The following is a 20452-nucleotide window of genomic DNA, read 5'->3' on the forward strand; positions in this document are numbered from 1 at the left end:
ACAAAACTAAGTATATCACCTTTTCACCCAATATAACAGGACAACCAGCAACAGATTTAAATCTTAAAATAGGGACAACAAATAATAACAATGAAAACTCTACAGATAATACAGAAGTATAAAAAACATTAGAGAGGGTTCACACAATTGAATATCTTGGTATATTATTGGATCAACATTTAAAATGGAACAAAGACATAGATTATTTGTGCTCAAAGTTGAAATACCTCGTTCACATTTTTTACAAAATAAATAAAATAAAAAGCATAGACATTATACGGAAAATTTACTTTGCATACGCTCACTCATTATTTCAATATATTAATGAAGTATGAGGAGCTGCTTATGATACACATCTGAAGAAATTATTTATCTTACAAAAACATATTATAAGAGCAGCATTAGGAAGACCTCGACTCTATCCTAGTAGGGAAATTTTTCTTGAATTTAAGGTCCCTACAATAAGACAGAATTATATGGAAAATATAATACTCCATATCAATAAGAATAAATCTAAATTTCCTGCACACATTACACCCCATAATACACGTCCTAACAATAGATTTAACACAGAACTCATTAAGCTAACCATATGCAGGCATCAATTTACTTATTATTGCAGCTACATTATAAATAAAATTCCAAACAATTTTATAGATAAACAAATTACACGTAATTTAAGCAAAAGCATAGATTATTGGATTGAGCATAACATATTCTTCAAACTAGTTGTATAAAGTATAATATTGTATCCAACAAGCATTGTTACTGAAAACATTGAGCAATGGTTTTTCTTTTTTCACGTTCTCGAACCAGGTATTGTAAATGTTCCCACATCATCTTTTTTTATTATTGTATTGTTTTATGTATTCCCTGTGTGAAATATTCACTTCATGATGGCCTCAAGACGTCACAGTGGTTAATTGGATTCTACTTTGTCATAATATAGTATGTACTATTCTTAAGTTTTTAATTTTTTTCTGAGCCTTTGAGACTTTTTTATATTGGTGTAATGCTTTCTTCAGCTCTATTCAATTCAATTTGTATACATACATCTTCTTACTGACCTGAATTGAAGCAGAATAAGTTAACTGCAACTCACTACCAACACACAAGGACTCTTATGTTGGCAGTGCCGAATATTACATTGATAATTATTGTTGTGCAAGTTACAATAAATGTCTATTTGTAGGTAATTGTATATTGCATAATCTAGTGATTGTATTTTACAAATATTTGTATGTGATTTTTGGCAATAAATTAAATTCAATTCAATTCAATTTTATTTTACTGAGTATTGCTTGTTGAATTATAATTTAGTATTGTATTGGAGGGTCAAGTGTAAGAGAGGGCCGACTGCGCCCTAACTTCGCCCTCCTAGGTATAAAATAAAGACAGTCATTCTATTCTATATATATTATTTCCAGGCAACCTGGCAGTGTACCCTACAAGAAACATTATCATACAAGTGGTACGTAAATACTTGTTTTTTAAATTTAAATATTTCAAGCTACAAGTTTCAAATGCTCTGAAGTGGACTGTATAAAACGAATCTAATCTTTGTGCTGAATAATAAATGCATTCAGAAAAACCACATACATAGAACACATAGAAAATCAGAAAAGGTACTCATGAAATCCCAGATCCAACATGTCGTGAATCGAATTGCTTGCCTACTTATATTTGGGGTAAAAGGTGGACAGTTGGATAGGATAGATGAGCGGAAAAGATAGGTGAAATTATGCAAACCGATTTATCCGAAATGCGATTGTTAAAGTTGGTTCCTTGCTGTTTTCCCGTTCTAAGATGAAGTTTACTGTCTTGATATATAACACTATGACTTCACTTGACTATTGATAAAAACAAAACTAAAAATTGAGATCTGACAATCACTTTTCACTAATACGAAACGTGAGTAACTTTTCACGTAGAACGAAAATGTAATAATTTATGTACACGAATAAATGTATAGGCCGAATTTCCTATGATATTAAATGACACGAATATTTAGGCAGATTCAGGACGAATTTCCTGAATCTCAAAGCCTCGAGAGCGAGTACATAGCTGTACAAAAACTAAATTCACACTGACCCTCAAACCGGCCGATGCCTGAGCGATAAATTTATGAGTATGGTAATAGATATTATAAAATTATAGAAACTCTCCTGCCATCTGGCAGTCAATGAGCGAATGAATACAATTTCAAGTGGCCTCAGCAAATGTATTGAAATTGAATTATTTGAATTAATACATCCCCATATCTTATTTAAGCCTTATAGAAATGGCAAAAAAACAAAAATAATTTTTCCAATATAGCCTATCCTTGCCAAGTTGAGGGTTAACCGTGGCTAAATTCAATAAACTTTCGTGTCACTGGATCAGAGGCAAAGTCTTCACCAGTTCAAAGTTTTCTATATGATAATTTTCTTCCACAGCGTTTTATCATTCACCATACAAGCGCGCTGTAGATCGAATCAGTCTGTGTTTTGCTGAAGACATTAATAGAATATTTTAAATTAATTATTCTGTCGCTTTCTGACAAGAAAGAGATGATCATCGTTGATGCTTCTAGATTAATCCATCAGTTGCAGTTCGACATTCGGAGTGACAAGATGCATAAATTTGTCAGTTCATTGTTTGGCTTTTCTGCTGTGGTCATCTTCATTTTACAGCTGTGAGTATTGTCTTATCTCTGGGCTATGTAGAGATGTAATGAACCACTCTAGTGAGGTTCAAATTCAAATTCATTTATTTGCCATAAAATAATACAGATTAAAGGTGATGGTTTCTTGATGCATTCCGAGCTGCTTTGTATAAACACACTTTTTTTATGTATTTGAACACGACATGCAGTCGATTATTAAGTGAATATTGAAAACTTTTACTTACTGATGACTGGAGTACTTTCAATCGTCTAGCGATCAAATACATAAAAGAAGTGTGTTAATACAGATTGATAGAATAAATATTTCAACTTAAAAAATGGCACTACCGGCAAAGAAAGCTTGTGCGCCGGCAGTGAGTTCGAACAACTAGGTATAGCAAATAATAATTATTAATTATGTCAATAGAAAGAGATAGAGCTTATTTGAACCACTAGAATAACTAAAATTATGAAAACCAGCTCACATCTCAATACTTACAAACGATAAGACAAAGTAACAAAATCACAAGCTAATGACAAACTTAAAAAGACCAATTCAAGGAAACCATGACAATTTTTTTTTTTAAATTTATAACACAAGAATGAAATGACTACATAATGGATATAGACAATTCAAAATAAACATTTATCCTAATCCAATCCAGTATAAGATTCATTATGGATTTTGTAATTCTATTAATAATGAATTCAGTTGGGACTTTATTTATAAACAAGTAACACTGATATTCAAACTGACGTCTACATACAATTAGGCTAAGCTGGTAAAGTTTCAAGTTTCAAGTTTTATTGTTCACATCAGCAATACAACAAAATAAAAAACATCTCATCAGATACATATAACTAACAATTCAAAGATACTAAGCACTTCTGAAGGGTTAATTTGGCACTATATCACAATGTATCAATAATACAGTAGAAATTAGCTTTAAACTTATAAGTACACAACTCCTATCAACATTTTGGAATAATATCAAATATAATAAGTCAAAATAATATCAAAATATAAGTCAATATCAAATTGTAATGGATTAGAGGGACGCAAATTATATGGATTATTCCTTAAGTAGAATGTATCACTATTCTTATTAATGAATAATATGATTTTTTTAACATATGTTTGCCTCACTGTTAGCACCTGGAATTCTTGAAAAAGAAGTCTACTAGGGTACAATCTTGGCCTGTATAATGCAGCTCTGATAAGGTGTTTCTGTAATGTGAATATTTTGTTCATATGGATATCATACGCAGCCCCCCATATCTCAATTCCATATTGGAAAAGTGATTGCGCATAAGTGAAGCATAATAAATCTTTTTCATTATTACCATATCAGCTATTTGATTTAGTCTATAAAACTTATAAATTACGGTAGATGTTTAAGCCGTCTGCACATATATTCAATATGAGTATCCCATTTTATATGATCATCCATCATTATACCCAGATATTTCAAGGGCAATCACAATCCACATGATTCAACAAAGCGTGAGAATGCATTTGTAAAGACAAAGTTTGTACTGGTTGACCTATTTCTGTAGGAGAAAAAGTCATAAATTTAGTCTTCTTCAGGTTCATGGTGAGTACATGTCTAACAAACCATGATTTTACAATTCTCAAACCCTCATTTGCATTGTTATTAGGGTTGCCACCTTTTTTATGAAAAATAAAATACATTGGTAATCACAGGCCTAAAAAATTAAGTTCATTAGGTTTAAATAAAGTACATGTTATTTTTACCTGTATATTCGAAAATGCCGCGTAATTCAATGTGGCATTCTTATATACTCACAAGAATACACATTATTGACTTGAATATAACTTAGGCCTGGTTGCACAACAGCCGGTTGAATTTTAACCGTGATTGATTCCACGAGAACCAATCAGAGGAGGCATTTTTGAAAAGACAGCTTCTCTGATTGGTTCTCGCGGAATTAATCACGGTTAAAATTTAACCGGCTGTAATGCAACTGGCACTGACTACTATTAAAATCTATTATAATTATTATAGTATGTAATTATCTATTATTATTCGATTTATCCAAATAAGAACATGATAACTTGGAAAGTTATTGATTACATACTAGTATGACGAAAATGATAATAAATCATTAAATAGATAAATTAATTTTATTTGCTACAAAGCACACGCTCATACAGAAGAATTGTATAGTATATGCTAGTAGGCTATTATAGAAAAAAAAACATATAATTTATTTTATTCAATCCAAAAAATTTTTAGAGTCTTCTAAATTAAAAATGTAAGTTATACGGCTTGAAAAAAATGCATAATATTGTTACTCTTCAAAAATGTAATCAACTCTAGGCTATTGCAAAATAATTCAAGGTACACGAGATTATGAAAATTATTGCAAAAAATTGCACCCCTTTGCCCAAAGCCTGATAATTAAACTTCTCAAAATACAATTTTGTATAATTCATTAAAAACATAAAACACCCTTTATTTTATATTAAATATATTTGGAATATTTCAAAAGAACGACCGGTTTCAGCTTATTATAGCCATTTTCGAATTATAATAAATAATAATTGAATATAACAAAAGTATTGAACAATTCATGTACATATTAATCCTCCATTTATGCTCTATTTCTTGACTGTATAATTTTATTAAAAATGGGATTGTCTAAATCGAATTCAATGATATTTATTAGTTTATTACTACTGTATTTAATTTATTTGCTGTAGTTTAGATATTGAAATCTTCTTTCACTCTTTTACATTTAATTTACTGCTTTTGCTTCCAACGTTCAAAATCTCCATATTAGCGTTCATTTCAATATATTTTATGGTTTTCTTCCATCAAGTGCTCCACAAGCTTGATTATTAAGAACCGTAGTATTTTTTGATTTTGGAGCTGAAATGTGCTCCTGGACAAAATAAATAAAGGGTACTTTATGTTTTTATAATGTGTTTTAATAACTTTTAAAAGTAGCCCATGCAAATAAAGTAATTTTGAATGAATATTCAAAATACAATACATGATTATAATGAAATACAAAATGAGTTTAATAATATAATGAATTAATGAAATCAATCATGAATTTTAAATTCAATAGAAAATCAATTAATTATTTTTGAAAACATTTGTTATTGCTTTTGGCCATCATCAATGAATCATTGTTACTGGTGAAGAGTTGCAAAGCATCTTTGCAATCAACATCCAAATTGAAATAATCATTAGGTAGTTCATTTCATATGAGATTCAAAGATGCTTTGCTCCTCTCATCTCTCCACTCATCACCGAAAAATCCTTTTCCACAAATGCTGAAGTGGCAGGAATAGAGAGTAAATATGAAACCACTTTATACAAATTCTTGATCTCATCAGTAGTTCCGTTCCATTTGTTACCTGCTACCTGTTACTTTATATCTGTAAGAATGTATGTTTATTTGAAATCTGACAGTGTCCGCCACTCTAATAACCTAAAATGTTTTGATTTCCTCGTACTTTATTATATAGTACTTCATTGAGCAAAATAAAGTATTTTTGCATACTTTATCTTGCTTACAAAGTATAAAGTACAAGACCTCCAAAAAAAGTACAATACATCTTTATTATATAGTACGGGTGGCAACCCTTATTGCTATATACATCCCTAACTCCACAATTATATAATTTTTGCAATAGTATTTTGTGTGGTATGGAATCAAACGCCTTTGCAAGGTCTAAAAAACTGATAGTGTTTTATGCTTGGATTTTAAATTGTTATTTATGATGTTAGTTGAGTGGAGAACAGCATCAGTGGTAGACTTACCAGATTGAAACCCATATTGATTACTATGAATGAATTTTATTTTATCTAGGAAACAAACTAATCTAATTTTGATCAATTTACCAAATATTTTTGAAAAACTACTTAAAGGACTCATAGGTCTATAATTTCCGGGTTGTGTATGATCACCAGCTTTGTGAAGAGCTATCACTTTTGCAATTTTGAACTTTTTTGGGAAGTAGCCTGATAGAAAACATTTATTAATTATATATCTCAACGGTTTAAATTGAAATTGGTAATTAAATTTCAATGAACTGAGAAATTGTTTTCAAGAACACCCCTGACATACCATCAACACCTGTTGTTGCATTGTTTTTCAAAGATTTTATCACATCAAGTATTTTCAGTGCTGTTAGTTGGGTTGAAAAAAATGCTGTTATTAGGACTGGGGGATAATGAGTCAGGTATTTCAATATTATGGATATCGCATATTTGACTCGCATATTTTTCACCAATTCTTGTGAAATGATCATTCAAAATATCTGGATCTATATTTGGCTGAACGTGTTTTTTATCTATATCAAGCATTTCATTAATACAATGCCATGTCTTTCCAGAGTTGTTTTTACTATTTTCCAGTTTCAGCTTGAAATAGTCTGATTTAGCCTTTTTCATTGTATTATTTAATACGTTTTGATACGCTTTATAATCCTCTTTCAATTTTATATTAAAAGGTTGTTTACTGAGTTTCCTATACATATTGTCTCTCTTTCTTATATATTCAACTAAACTCTTAGTAATCCATTTTTTCAATGGCTTCATTTTGTGGGGAATTTTGACAATGAAAGAATGCTTCTCGATATAGTAAGTCAACCTGTTATTGAATGTGTCAACCAGGGAATCAATATTATCAGCATCGCTGTAAATAATATCTTCCCATGTTTCATTCTCTAGGTCGGAAATGATACTGGACATATTCATTTTAGTGACATTACTTATAGGACTGGGTTTTTTTCTTTGCTTGGCTTTATTAATATGTGGAGAAGTAGAATAATGGTCGGTTATGAATGTTTTTAGTATTGCACCAACAACCTCACCATCATTGACAGTATCTTGGTGGTTATAGACCAATTTTAAATTCTTCAACATTTGATTACATCAAGTTTTCAGTTTGTCAAGTTTTCAATTATTTGTCATGCTTCCAGTTTGTATGGAAGCAGCAGAAGATTCCTCTTAAAAGGGAAATTAGAATATAGGTATGATTGGGGATGCTTTTCGAATGATAAAAACAGGTTTTCCGTCACACCCAAATTTTTTCCGCCATTTTGAATCCAACTTCTTTTTTTAATTGAAAGGTGGTCATACTGATTTACTTGAAATGCAGCATATAAATTCTTAATCAACCGAGGATTCTTGTAGGCCTATTTTGAATTCTTCTAGATTTCATTATGTCAAGTTTTAATAAAGACCCTTGCGAAGCATGGGTTACCCGCTACTATGGAATATTTTCAGAAAGGGGGCAGAACAATCATCGCGAAAAACGTTCTCCACCTCCAGCGGGCGGGCACCCACAGACGACCGACTCTACAGACAGAAGATCCTCAACTCTATCATCTAAATCAAAGTTCATCTGAGCAAAGCAGAAGAAGAAAGAAAAAAGAAAGAGATATAATGAAGAGAGAAGAAGAAAAACTTGCTTGGTTTTTGGAAAGAAAAAAAACTCGCCGCCCGTGTCCACCGACCAGACGTGCCGTTAATAGTGATAATTATTGTGTATAATGAGTGAAGTGCATTGGATAAGGAATGCCAAGACAGATACCAGTAAAAATATCCGCATAAAAGCCAGATAGATTCAGAGTCTTCTTCATTACAAAGTCATTTATAAAAAATGCTATAATAATAGGTTTATTAGATAATAGTACTAAAAAAATAATAAAATGGAATGGGCTTGAGCATAACTAATACAAAAAAAAATGTCTATTCGAAGAAAGATGTACAAATATTATTAAAACAGGCAATGCTAAGGATTTTATATCGTAATTTTGGGCAGAGGAACAGAGAAAACAGATAGAGAAATACAACTAGTGGAAGCATATCATTTGTAAACGGCGAGGGGTTGTTTCTTCTCTTCTGTAATATTTACTAAATTTATACTGCTAAACCTTTGTTTGATTCTTTGATTGGTTGGGAGCTTATAGTGAATTCGTTCATCCAAATGCACAGATTATCATAATTATTTGATTGTCACCTATTAGCATTTATAGCAACTACGAGTCAGGAACTTCATTGAAAAATACTTTTAAAATTTAACGTCAGGCTTATTGAATTCATTAACGAATCAATCGAATCAATATAAATCATGTCAAATTTTCAAATAGAGATACTCAGTAACTGATTCAGAAAAAGAAGGTATATTCAACTTCAACCTATACATTTTGGGAACCTGCTAACTTGCTGCAACTAACTTCGGGCCTCGGTCATTTCATGTACTAAATTTCGAGCTGAATAAAAACAACAGTTTGGCACTCACCATTTCAACAATTTCAAATTTTACTTTTGAGAACACTTAATCCAAAACTCAATGAACTCAGACGTTATGAAACTAGGCTACACTCTACTTAAATTCACGCACACAATATAACCTCTCAATTTTACATCCACTGATTCTATCAATTTTAGATTACTATACAAACTACAACAAAAGTACTGATAATGAAAAACTTTTCAATTTGTCCCTCTGGATGGGCAAAAGACCCATTCAGAGGACCGAGGCTCGCGCACTGTTACATGATTTTCCGTTCACGTTTCAATACCATCTGTGGCCTTTTCACTGAAAATTATTCCACCTCCACGAGCGTTTAGGATATGAAACTCGCTGTGATTGAAACTTGGAACAAAGCTGTTCATGTTTCATCAAATTTGCTTTGCCATCACAATTTTCAGATTTGGTCGATGTAAATCTGTGGAAACAGAAATTGCAAATGTGTACTTGACCGTTGCATTTTGAAAGGTGGGAGAAAAGACGCGATAGCCCGTTTTTCCCGTTCGTGGTATTAATTAAAAAGAAATGAGTTTTTCCTGCATCGGCTTTTAGCATTAAAAGGTTAACCCTTTAACTGCTATTCACATAGTTCTACGGTCGGAGAAAAATTCACAAGATGTGCTGCGCACGTAGATATACGTTTTTGACTTTACCAGTCAATTGCTCTTGCCGTATATTTACTGTCGCATCTGTTATGATTTGTACTACTCATGCCATCTATTGGCAACGATTAGGAACTAATTAGAACTCTCCACATTATTTCTTCGACCTTCTAAGCTGTCAGCTGTCATGTTCTGCATAGCCTAGTGCAGTAGTAGCTACATAACCTATGTAGTTTGTTTATGTTACAATTCAGAATCAGATCGGTTTGTTCACAGTTTTTTATGATAGGAGAGAGAATACTCACAAATCTGAATGATGCCGATAACAATGTGGGAGCCCGTGTTGTAGGGGAGAAATTTGAATTTTTTTAGCCTTGTAGCATGCTTCGCTCTCACTCGCACGAGCCTGGAACAGAAAGAGAAACGTATGGTATATAAACAGAAGTAATGAGAGGAAAATTGTCATTCACATCAGAGTCAACTTTGAGTATACTTCGCGATGAGTTCTCCACCATCTTCATACATCCTGCCAGATAGCCACCAGTACACCAGCGCGTGCTCAACTACTGGCAGCAGAAAGCCGCCATCGCTGCTGCTGAGTCATCCGCTGCTACACCCGTCGCCTCACCACTCAACGTGGAACCACCATTGCCGGGCGGCGAGATCGTGTTTGGGGACAGCCCTATTCAACGCCTGGCTCCAGCTGCTACCTGGGCACCGCGGCGAGCGGTGCTAACTACTCTACCGAACATCAGGCAGAAGCAGGGGAAAAGAAAGTTGACGTTTGAGGAGGAGGCTGAAGTTAGCGGGGATGAGGACGAGTCAATCTACTCTCAAACAAAGGTTAGTTTCAACAAATATTATTAACTTGTATGTGTACAGATTCTTTCCATGATTGATTGTTTATAAAGATTCGAATTCGGTCTTGAACTGAATAATAACTCAAGTAGACCATGTGTTAAATGAAATCTTTCATTATAAATATCTATATAACCGTTATCGAATATTACTTGCTGATTTCCAATATAATACACGTCATCTTTAGAATTGTATGAAATTCCATAAATAATTGAATTATTCAATTTTTTCGCATGAAACGTTTTTAGATATTGTGACAGCACATCATTGTTCTCACTAGAACCAAGTAAACAGTTTTCAATTTAGTTGAGCTTAAAAGATTGCCTGTTGAACTCCCATGGCTTTTATCATAACTCGACTGCTCATCATCAATCTCCATGCTCTCTTCTTCTTCCTCTTTTACCTCTTCCTTTTTTGGTTTTACACCATGATTAGAGTGAAAACTGGATTTGTTTTTTCCCAGTTCGATTATGGGCTCTATCAACGGTGAGAGCGTTTTCCTATTGTATTCCTCCGATTGTTTTTCAAAATTAACTAAGCTTTTATGCTTGTTGCTGATTACTTTTCTCAATTTCTTAATCATTTCGATTCAACCAATGTTCTTTTTATTCAGTCTTCTGCTGTGTGTTTTAGACAACATGACTGCACAAAGAATTAATCTCTACTGAATGGTAAGAAACGTATCGAGCGAATCTCGGTACTTGCCGCTATTAATTCCACACTCGGTCATAATAGTTACAAAATTATGAGGTTTACGATTCCAAACTTTATGACAAAGTTTAGTGAAATCTTTATAAGAAATATCTCCTCCAACATGATCTCTGTGAATTATTTTCAGACTCAATAAATCTATCTTGAAGATTATAATCATATTTGCATTGTCCCTAGTGAAATGTTTCTGTGTAGCTCCATAACTCTGAATTAAATATGCAGTGTCAATATTACGATGTCTTCCTATAGTAAAATATTCTCTTATTTGAGGTACATGATTAAGTTGTAAGTCATCAAATATAACTAAAGAATATTCTGATATTTTGTTTGGATGAGGTATACATTCAGAATTGTTGTTTATATGAAATTCAATATCTTTCATTTTTGAAAAGACTTTTCTCAAAAACAAGTACTTATCTTGATACTCGCTCTTTGTATGCAAGTATATAGTTTCAAATCTCAACCCATTCTTTGAAAAAATAAAATTAAATAGCAAATTGGTCTTGCCACAGCCTGAAGAGCCTATTATAAGGATCCTTGCATTATGAGGTAATAACTTACCATTTTTACACCATGTTGGCATTTCTTTCTGTCTTATAACTTTGTCGAAATTAACTATCGGGATATTACTCATGTTAGACACGTGTACAGCATGTGATCTGATAAGGAACTAATCATATTTTGTAAGTTATCAAGGAGGAGGAGGAGGCTGTGCGCTAGACACCACATGGCTGTGTATAGCTTATCACATCGGGATGCAAGTGACAGGTGCTCGCTCTCCCTTTTCACAGCAGTGCACCGATAGAAGTTTCCCACTTCAATATATCGTTTCCTCTCTCTCCTGTACCCTCTTCACGAGAATGCATGTGTTCCCCCTTATCTAAGCCTTACGAAAATGAAACTTCAGATTAAAATGAAACTGAGAAGCATTTTTTGATAAAGACGTATTATATTTACACCAAATCTTTGTCATATTTACACTGAATGGAATGTATTACAATGTGATATGAATGGAATGTATTTCAATGTGATATAGATTATTTTTCATCTAATAGTTGACTTCTACTAATATAACTGGGCATTGAAAATCCAATCCACTTAACAAGCAATCCTTTTTTGTCCCGCTTTAATATTTTTTCAATCAGATATACTTGTCTCTCCGATTCGTTTAATTCTGTTTTTTTAATTTCTTCTCTGTAAAACCTACCACTAATTACTTCTCCGTTTAGATCTTGCAAGCTATATGTTACAGGTTGAGAAGGAAATATAGAATGAATTACAAAATACTCTGCACTCCAATTTATGTTATAAGATTTATAGAAATGAACCCTTTTCTTTGAGATTCGTACAACATCTCCTAGCTTAAATTTTGGTTTTGAATTTTTCAATTTATATCATCTATTGAATGCAGAATTCAAAGACATTAAAACACGATTACAATCTTTTTTCCTCACATCTTTAGGTTTCATTCTAATTGCAGTATGCATTATTGCATTATAATCGCGAACCAAACTGTCTAGCTGTGATATCCAGTATTTGGTTCCACGTTTAGTTAAATATCCATAAATTTTTGCTTTGATTGTTCTATTAAACCTTTCAACTATGAAGGCTTTCTTATCGCTAAAAACATGATAATGTTTAACACTGTATCTATCTAATAACGCTTTAACTTTTGAATTAAAGAATTCTGTTCCCTGATCTGATTGAGACAACTTAACTCCCTTATTTTTAGAAATAATTGGCTCGAGTGCATCAAATACAGATTGACTTGACTTGTCTTTCAATGGCACACAATATGCGAATTTTGAAAAACAATTGATAACAGCTAAGATATACCTATAACCTTTATTAAAACATGATAAACTGCTCATCTCAATGGGGTCGGCTTGAAGCAAGTCTTTTTCACTTTTCAACTCATATTTGCGAGTGAGATAGTTAACGCGTGGTACACTATAAAGTTCTAATGCTATCTTAGATCTAATAATATTCATAATTACAACACAAAATCAAAATAAGTGGTGATTGATGCTTGTCATAGGACATACTGAGCAATCAGTTCAGAGCGTTGTTGGCACTCTATAATGTCCAAAAGGTGAAGTGTCTACACCGTTCTCAGCAATATATCTCTTATCGTCATAAGGACTCAAACAGATTTTTGCACATTCAATCTGATCCATGGTGTGATTATAGGACCTCATCATATTAAATTTTTCAATGTGTTCACAACGTTCAATCAGCGATTTCTTATATAAATTAAAATTAAGTTTTCTACATTTCACTCCGGTCTGTACACCCTTTGCTACACATTTATTAGCAGGTTCTTCATTCTCGTTACATACTTAATAAGAGTAAAGTTTTGATTGAAGCCCTACAAATTTATGGACGGGTTTTGAGGCAGTCTCATCCTTGAACTTTCCTACAACTTTATTTCTCTCCATGGAAAAGCATGGGTGGTAAGGAGGGTAATTACTAGTGTCGAAAAGGTTCAAATTTTCTTTAATCAACTGATACATGTCTTTGACTTCTTCGTTTAAAAGAAAACTATCGGTATCGGTCATACAGAGTTCCATGCAATCCCACGGTATAATTTTTTGTAATTTGCAATAGAAAAAATTGTACATTTGGGATTTACTCAACTCCAGTACGGAAAACCCGGAATAGACAGGCTTGTTCATTTTTAGTTCCAACTTGCGAGAGAAAACCGTGATCATGTTCGGTCTAATTATTTGCCAGCATTTGCATAAGGGATTTGAAATAACTTACTTAATAAAGTACTTATCTAACCGTTTTTCATCCGTGATAATTTTAACATTGATATGTTTACGAACAGATTGTATCGTCTTGCCAAAGATCAGATTACAACAGGCCTTAAAGAAGGATATTTCAAATTTATTTTTCGCGTTCTGCCTATTCCCGATATTGAAGTTGATGTAGCTTTTCAGCCAGGGAGATTGGGAAAAGCTAATGACGCCATGTACTTCCGATAATTGCAAGCCGAGCTGAAGGTAGAGCTTTAAATTGGGGTAATGGACAATGTACTTTTCACGGTCAAAAAGTGTGTTCATGAGCTTTTTGGTTCCAGTTTGACCGTTCTCATTTGTTTGATAGTTTGACAGCAATTCGTGTGGAGGTGTTTGGTGGAGAGGCGCGAGTGGAAAGCTGGCATGCTTATCATGTAACTCTTTCGGATACTTGAGATCACATTCTATTATATATCCGGTTTTCTGAATTGCTGTCCAAATTCGCGAAATGAAGCTTGGAAATTTCTTCCTCTGAGAGGAATTTGAAAATTCCAACAGGTAAGCTTCGGCTCATAGCTTCCGAGTATGAACTGTTTGCATCAATATAGAGGAGATAATTACTCGGTTTTGAAGGGTCGTATGTCTCGGGTAGATGTTTGTTATTCGCCTCACAATAACATTTACCAATAAATGACAGCCCACCCCTCATCCCTGCCTCAAACATGAGATGCATTTCAGGATGAGTAATCAATTCTAGTTTGACTTTAGTGTGTTTCAACATACAATTCCGAGTAAAGTGCGCGAGGGAAACAGAATGAGTGACATCAAAGCCATATGAGCTGAAAAGCGTAGACCTCATGGATTCAAAAACTTCTGCTAATAGCATCACGTCCAAACATAAATAGAAATCATGATATTCACCGAGCGATTTCAGCTTGAATGTCGAGAACACTCTTTGCGCATGCTCATATTCTTCGCGAGACAAAGGTGTATCAGTTAAATCATTATGAAAACATTCGATGGGAGGAAGCGATGTTTCCGCGAGTTTTTCGGGACAACTCATGTATGAGTAAGGATATATTCCTTTTTCCAACAAGAGTTGTCTGTGTTCACGTGGGGGCTCATGAAACACTGAAAATAAACATTCAAATTTCTTTTCCATGTCCGTACTTTCCACTAAATTACGCACCAATACTTCCAAGGATTCGCTCATAAATTTGTAGGAATCTAAAAATTTAATTTTGCCTACTGAAAGTGTCAAAAATCTCTCTGACGTATTTGTGATGCAGGAAATTTCGTTTTTGCATTTACCAAGCGCTTTCAGAATAGAATGTGATTCAAACCCGAAGAAATTGTGAAAATAACATGAAATGTACTCCGGAATTAAATTACAAGAAACGTGTGCCGCACATAGGTAATTTCCGGTTCCCTGCGCGTGATGACGACATTCAATATCGCTGTCTTAAAATGGTTCAGCACAAAGCCTGCAGTTTACCGAATTTTGAAATTCGCACTCTTGACTTTCAGATAAATGTTGCATCAATTTCTCGTTTCATATCCTCATACAAAATGTCGCCGAGATCTGTAATTTCCTGAAGAAATTTCTCCATGATTTTTTCATCTAAACTACTCGATCTTTGGAGTACAGGTCTGTAAGCGATTTCCCCGTTCACATCGATAACAACAAAACAATAGCCGCAGGAAATATGTTGTGCTGTTTTCTTTGTATAGCTATGCCTGATTTCATCCAAATCGGATTCATCATCATTACCATTATTATCGATATTAACAATGTAAGTTTCTAAATCTGCATAAATAGTGTACTTTTTCTTCAACGTAGCGCCTAGTTTCTTGAATTTAATTGTCTCTTCGCGTTTAGGATATGAAACTCGCTGTGATTGAAACTTGGAACAAAGCTGTTCATGTTTCATCAAATTCGCTTTGCCATCACAATTTTCAGATTTGGTCGATGTAAATCTATGGAAACAGAAATTGCAAATGTGTACTTGACCGTTGCATTTTGAAAGGTGGGAGAGAAGACGCTATAGCCCGTTTTTCCCGTTCGTGGTATTAATTAAACAGAAATGAGTTTTTCCTGCATCGGCTTTTAGCATTAAAAGGTTGACCCTTTAACTGCTATTCACGTAGTTCTACGGTCGGAGAAAAATTCACAAGATGTGCTGCGCACGTAGATATACGTTTTTGACTTTACCAGTCAATTGCTCTTGCCGTATATTTACTGTCACATCTGTTATGATTTGTACTACTCATGCCATCTATTGGCAACGATTAGGAACTAATTAGAACTCTCCACATTATTTCTTCGACCTTCTAAGCTGTCAGCTGTCATGTTCTGCATAGCCTAGTGCAGTAGTAGCGACATAACCTATGTAGTTTGTTTATGTTACAATTCAGAATCAGATCGGTTTGTTCACAGTTTGTGGTTTTGTTTGTGAGTTGTGACTGTAGAAAATTATCATTTTATAATATTTTGTGAGCTTTTATTCAGAATGGCTGGTTTACCAGGAACTAGTAGTGGTTTTGTTGGCTTATCAGAATCAAACCCAGGACAAACACAATGTAAGAATTTGGTGAAATTCCTGCTAATATCTCAACTAGGGACTATAACAAGTAAGTCTAGTGAAAAAAAACAATGTTTTCCCAAAATTCCTAAATCAGCACAGAGGTTACTGCAAAAAATCTCTCTGCTCTTCTAAATCAGCAGCGAAAGGGTTAATTTGGTGCTTACGAGTGCGGAAAATGCTCGTGCGGTGGAGGAAAAACTTTTTGTTGTCATACGCAATGACGTGAATTGCAATATCCGGATTCAGCATCTCAAATTTCTTAATATCGCGTGTTGTCACCGGAAAATTTACACCTCGCGTATTAAGTGTGTGAGCAAACTTGCTCAAATACTTTACACTCAAGTTGGAATTCCTTGGTTTCTGATGGAAATACGCGAGGACTGACCATAAAAAGCATTTTTTTGTCAGACAGATTTTTGACATTTATAATGCAATGTTTGTTTTTAAGAAATTGCGGTGTTTGAATGAAACTGGATGTGAATATTGGATTAAATTTAATCACGTTCACATCCAGTGACTCAATTTTCTTCAAAACCCAACCGCTGCCGTGTCGAACAAAGTTGTCAAAAGATGACAGGATTTTTCTCATGGCCAACATGAAATGTTTGTTAAAATCTTCATAATTCTCAAGCAAGTTTAGCGCTATGTTAGAGTAACTATGAAGATTTATTAGAGATGAGACAGTCTCACTAACCTCATCATCCATCACCACTAATTTATACAACAAAACATTCAAAACGATAAACCACTTCACGTTCGCGTCATGGCGTGCTGCATGCTCCCTAATTATATTGAAAACACGCCGTTTCGATCTCTCAAGCACGTTTTCGATACTGATTCCTTCGGGATCCTTGATGGTTATGTGATGATGGGCGCTGCAGAATTGACGCCATGTACTCTTCTTTCCCTCGGCATGATGTTAGATTCTGTATGTTCTTAAATCAGTTGTGAATTAGCATTGGTGGAAGAAGGATGTGTGAGAATGATATCTCAAGATCACATAATGTTGCATGAAAGATTAAGATTATTATCTTTTGATAAAAGATGGTCAAAATCTTCTCCACATTTGTCCGCGGAAAACATGGCGAAAGAGGGATTTATATTCGCATGTGCGCCAGACATTGTGCGCTGTGTATTTTGTTCAATTTGTTTTGGAAAATAGGAAGAAAGTGACATACCAGCAATAGAACATGCAAGGTACAGTCCGAACTGTGCATTGAGAAGGAAAGATAATATAACAATTGAAGAGGAGAATTTTGATAATAATATTCTACGGCAATATGAAGAAAGATATTTAACTTTCAATCATGTAGAAGATTCATCCGTTCAAGGAGAGTATTTTGAAAAGCATCATCTACATTGTGACTATTGTAAATCATTATCTGATAAAGCAGAGTATTTTTCGAGAAATGGTTATTTCTTACATAAAAATCCATACTATCTGCAATGTGTCTATTGCAAATATATTATCGAAAATCCATTTGAAAAAGTAATACATTTACCGTTTTGTTTATATGAAGAGTGTGAGAAAGAAGGGCGAGGAGAGGATTATCCGGATATACCACATCGTAAAGATGAGCTAAAATCACATGCATGCAGTATGCTGTGGAAGGTTTTTTATCCTTTGAGGACAAAAATTGTCCTCCGAGGACAAGAATCCTCCCCTCCGAGGACAAAAACTGTCCTCCGATGACAAGAATCCTCCCCTCCGAGGACAAAAATTGTCCTCTGAGGACAAAAATCCTCCCCTTCCGAAGACAAAAACTGTCCTCCAAGGACAAATATTGTCCTCCGAGCACAATTTTCCTCTCCTCCACAGAGGATAAAATCAAATTAAAAATGTACTTACATGTGCTGGTTGATGCTGCATGAATGACAGGTATCTCCTCGACTGCATAGGTGGCTATGCTTCCTTTCAGATTGCTCGTTAACCTCTCAGGTGTGTTGCCTCGACAAGAGCTCAACTGGTTATGAGGTTGGAAGCCGTGTTGAGAGGTAAGAAAATGCTGTGAAAACAATGAAATATTCAATAACTGATAATATTAGAAATCAATAAGCATCATGAGAGGCGGGAATGCTATTCAAAATATAGATTGTTTGAGTGAGCCCTATGTTGAGAGGTGAGAAAATGCTGTGAAAACAATGAAATATTCAATAACTGATAATATTAGAAATCAATAAGCATCATGAGAGGCGAGAATGCTATTCAAAATATAGATTGTTTGAGTGAGTCCTATGTTGAGACATGGAGGAGATTTTTTTCAGCTTCTAGCAGGTGTGGGCAGACACCATCCCATGCTGAGTTCTAGACAAGATTTTTTTCGTCTTCTAACACATGTACAAGGATTCTATTTGAAAATATAGAATGTTTGAGTGGATTTGACAGTTTTTTATGATAGGAGAGAGAATACTTACAAATCTGAATGATGCCGATAACAATGTGGGAGCCCATGTTGTAGGTGAGAAATTTGAATTTTTTTAGCCTTGTAGCATGCTTTGCTCTCACTCGCACGAGCCTGGAACAGAGAGAGAAACGTATGGTATATAAACAGAAGTAATGAGAGGAAAATTGTCATTTACATCAGAGTCAACTTTGAGTATACTTCGCGATGAGTTCTTCACCATCTTCATACATCCTGCCAGATAGCCCACCAGTACACCAGTGCGTGCTCAACTACTGAGAGCAGAAAGCTGCCATCGCTGCTGCTGAGTCGTCCGCTGCTGCACCCGTCGCCTCACCACTCAACGTGGAACCACCATTGCCGGGCGGCGAGATCGTGGTCGGGGACAGCCCTATTCAACGCCTGGCTCCAGCTGCTACCTGGGCACCGCGGCGAGCGGTGCTAACTGCTCTACCAAACATCAGGCAGAAGCAGGGGAAGAGGAAGTTGACGTTTGAGGAGGAGGCTGAAGTTAGCGGTCATGAGGACGAGTCAATCTACTCTCAAACAAAGGTTAGTTTCAACAAATATTATTAACTTGTATGTGTACAGATTTTTTCCATGATTGATTGTTAAAAAAATCTGTGCACATACAAGCCTTTGATTATTATTATTTGATACCAATATCACTTGAAGTGATTAGAAATTGAATTATGAGATATTATTATTGATTAAAGTAATCGATCATGCATCAATTATTCGTTACAATATTATTTGAAGTGATTAGAACGTTCATGGATCAATTATTTGTTACCAATATTATTTGGAGTGATTAGAAATTGATGGCAAGGAAATATTATTTGAAGTGACTAGAAATTGAATTATGAGATATTATTGATTAAAGTAATCGATCATGCATAAATTATTTGCTAGCAATATTATTTGAAGTGTTTAGAAATTGATGGCAAGGAAATATTATTTGAAGTGATTAGGAATTGAATTATGAGATATTATTGATTAAAGTAATCAATCATGCATGAATTATTTGTTACAATATTATTTGAAGTGATTAGAACGTTCATGGATCAATTATTTGTTACCAATATTATTTGAAGTGATTAGAAATTGATGGCAAGGAAATATTATTTGAAGTGACTAGAAATTGAATTATGAGATATTATTGATTAGAGTAATCGATCATGCATAAATTATTTGCTAGCAATATTATTTGAAGTGTTTAGAAATTGATGGCAAGGAAATATTATTTGAAGTGATTAGGAATTGAATTATGAGATATTATTGATTAAAGTAATCGATCATGCATGAATTATTTGTTACCAATATTATTTGAAGTGATTAGAACGATCATGCATGAATTATTTGTTACCAATATTATTTGAAGTGATTAGAAATTGATGGAAAGGAAATATTATTTGAAGTGATTAGAAATTGAATCATGAGATATTATTGATTAAAGTAATCGATCATGCATAAATTATTTGTTAGCAATATTATTTGAAGTGATTAGAAATTGATGGCAAGGAAATATTATTTGAAGTGATTAGAAATTGAATTATGAGATATTATTGATTAAAGTAATCAATCATGCATAAATTATTTGTTACCAATATTATTT

General features: G+C 33.9%; 1 protein-coding gene across 4 annotated transcripts in view; it reads left to right on the forward strand.

The window, feature by feature from the left end:
- The window catches only part of LOC111047660, a 53446-nt gene that overhangs the window by 2931 nt on the left and 30063 nt on the right, over positions 1-20452 (forward strand). For 2 of the 4 annotated variants that reach the window (XM_039438309.1, XM_039438306.1), the window contains exons 2-3: positions 1428-1471; positions 2573-2674. The exons of 1 other annotated variant lie outside the window; for it this stretch is intronic. In XM_039438309.1, coding sequence (XP_039294243.1) covers positions 2613-2674 — 62 coding nt within the window. In that variant the 5' untranslated portion in view covers positions 1428-1471; positions 2573-2612. The remainder of the gene's footprint in view (positions 1-1427; positions 1472-2572; positions 2675-20452) is intronic. One more of the 4 variants, XM_039438308.1, reaches the window with a different exon arrangement.

This window comes from Nilaparvata lugens, chromosome 11 (genome assembly GCF_014356525.2).
Source record: "Nilaparvata lugens isolate BPH chromosome 11, ASM1435652v1, whole genome shotgun sequence".
Lineage (NCBI taxonomy): Eukaryota > Metazoa > Arthropoda > Insecta > Hemiptera > Delphacidae > Nilaparvata > Nilaparvata lugens.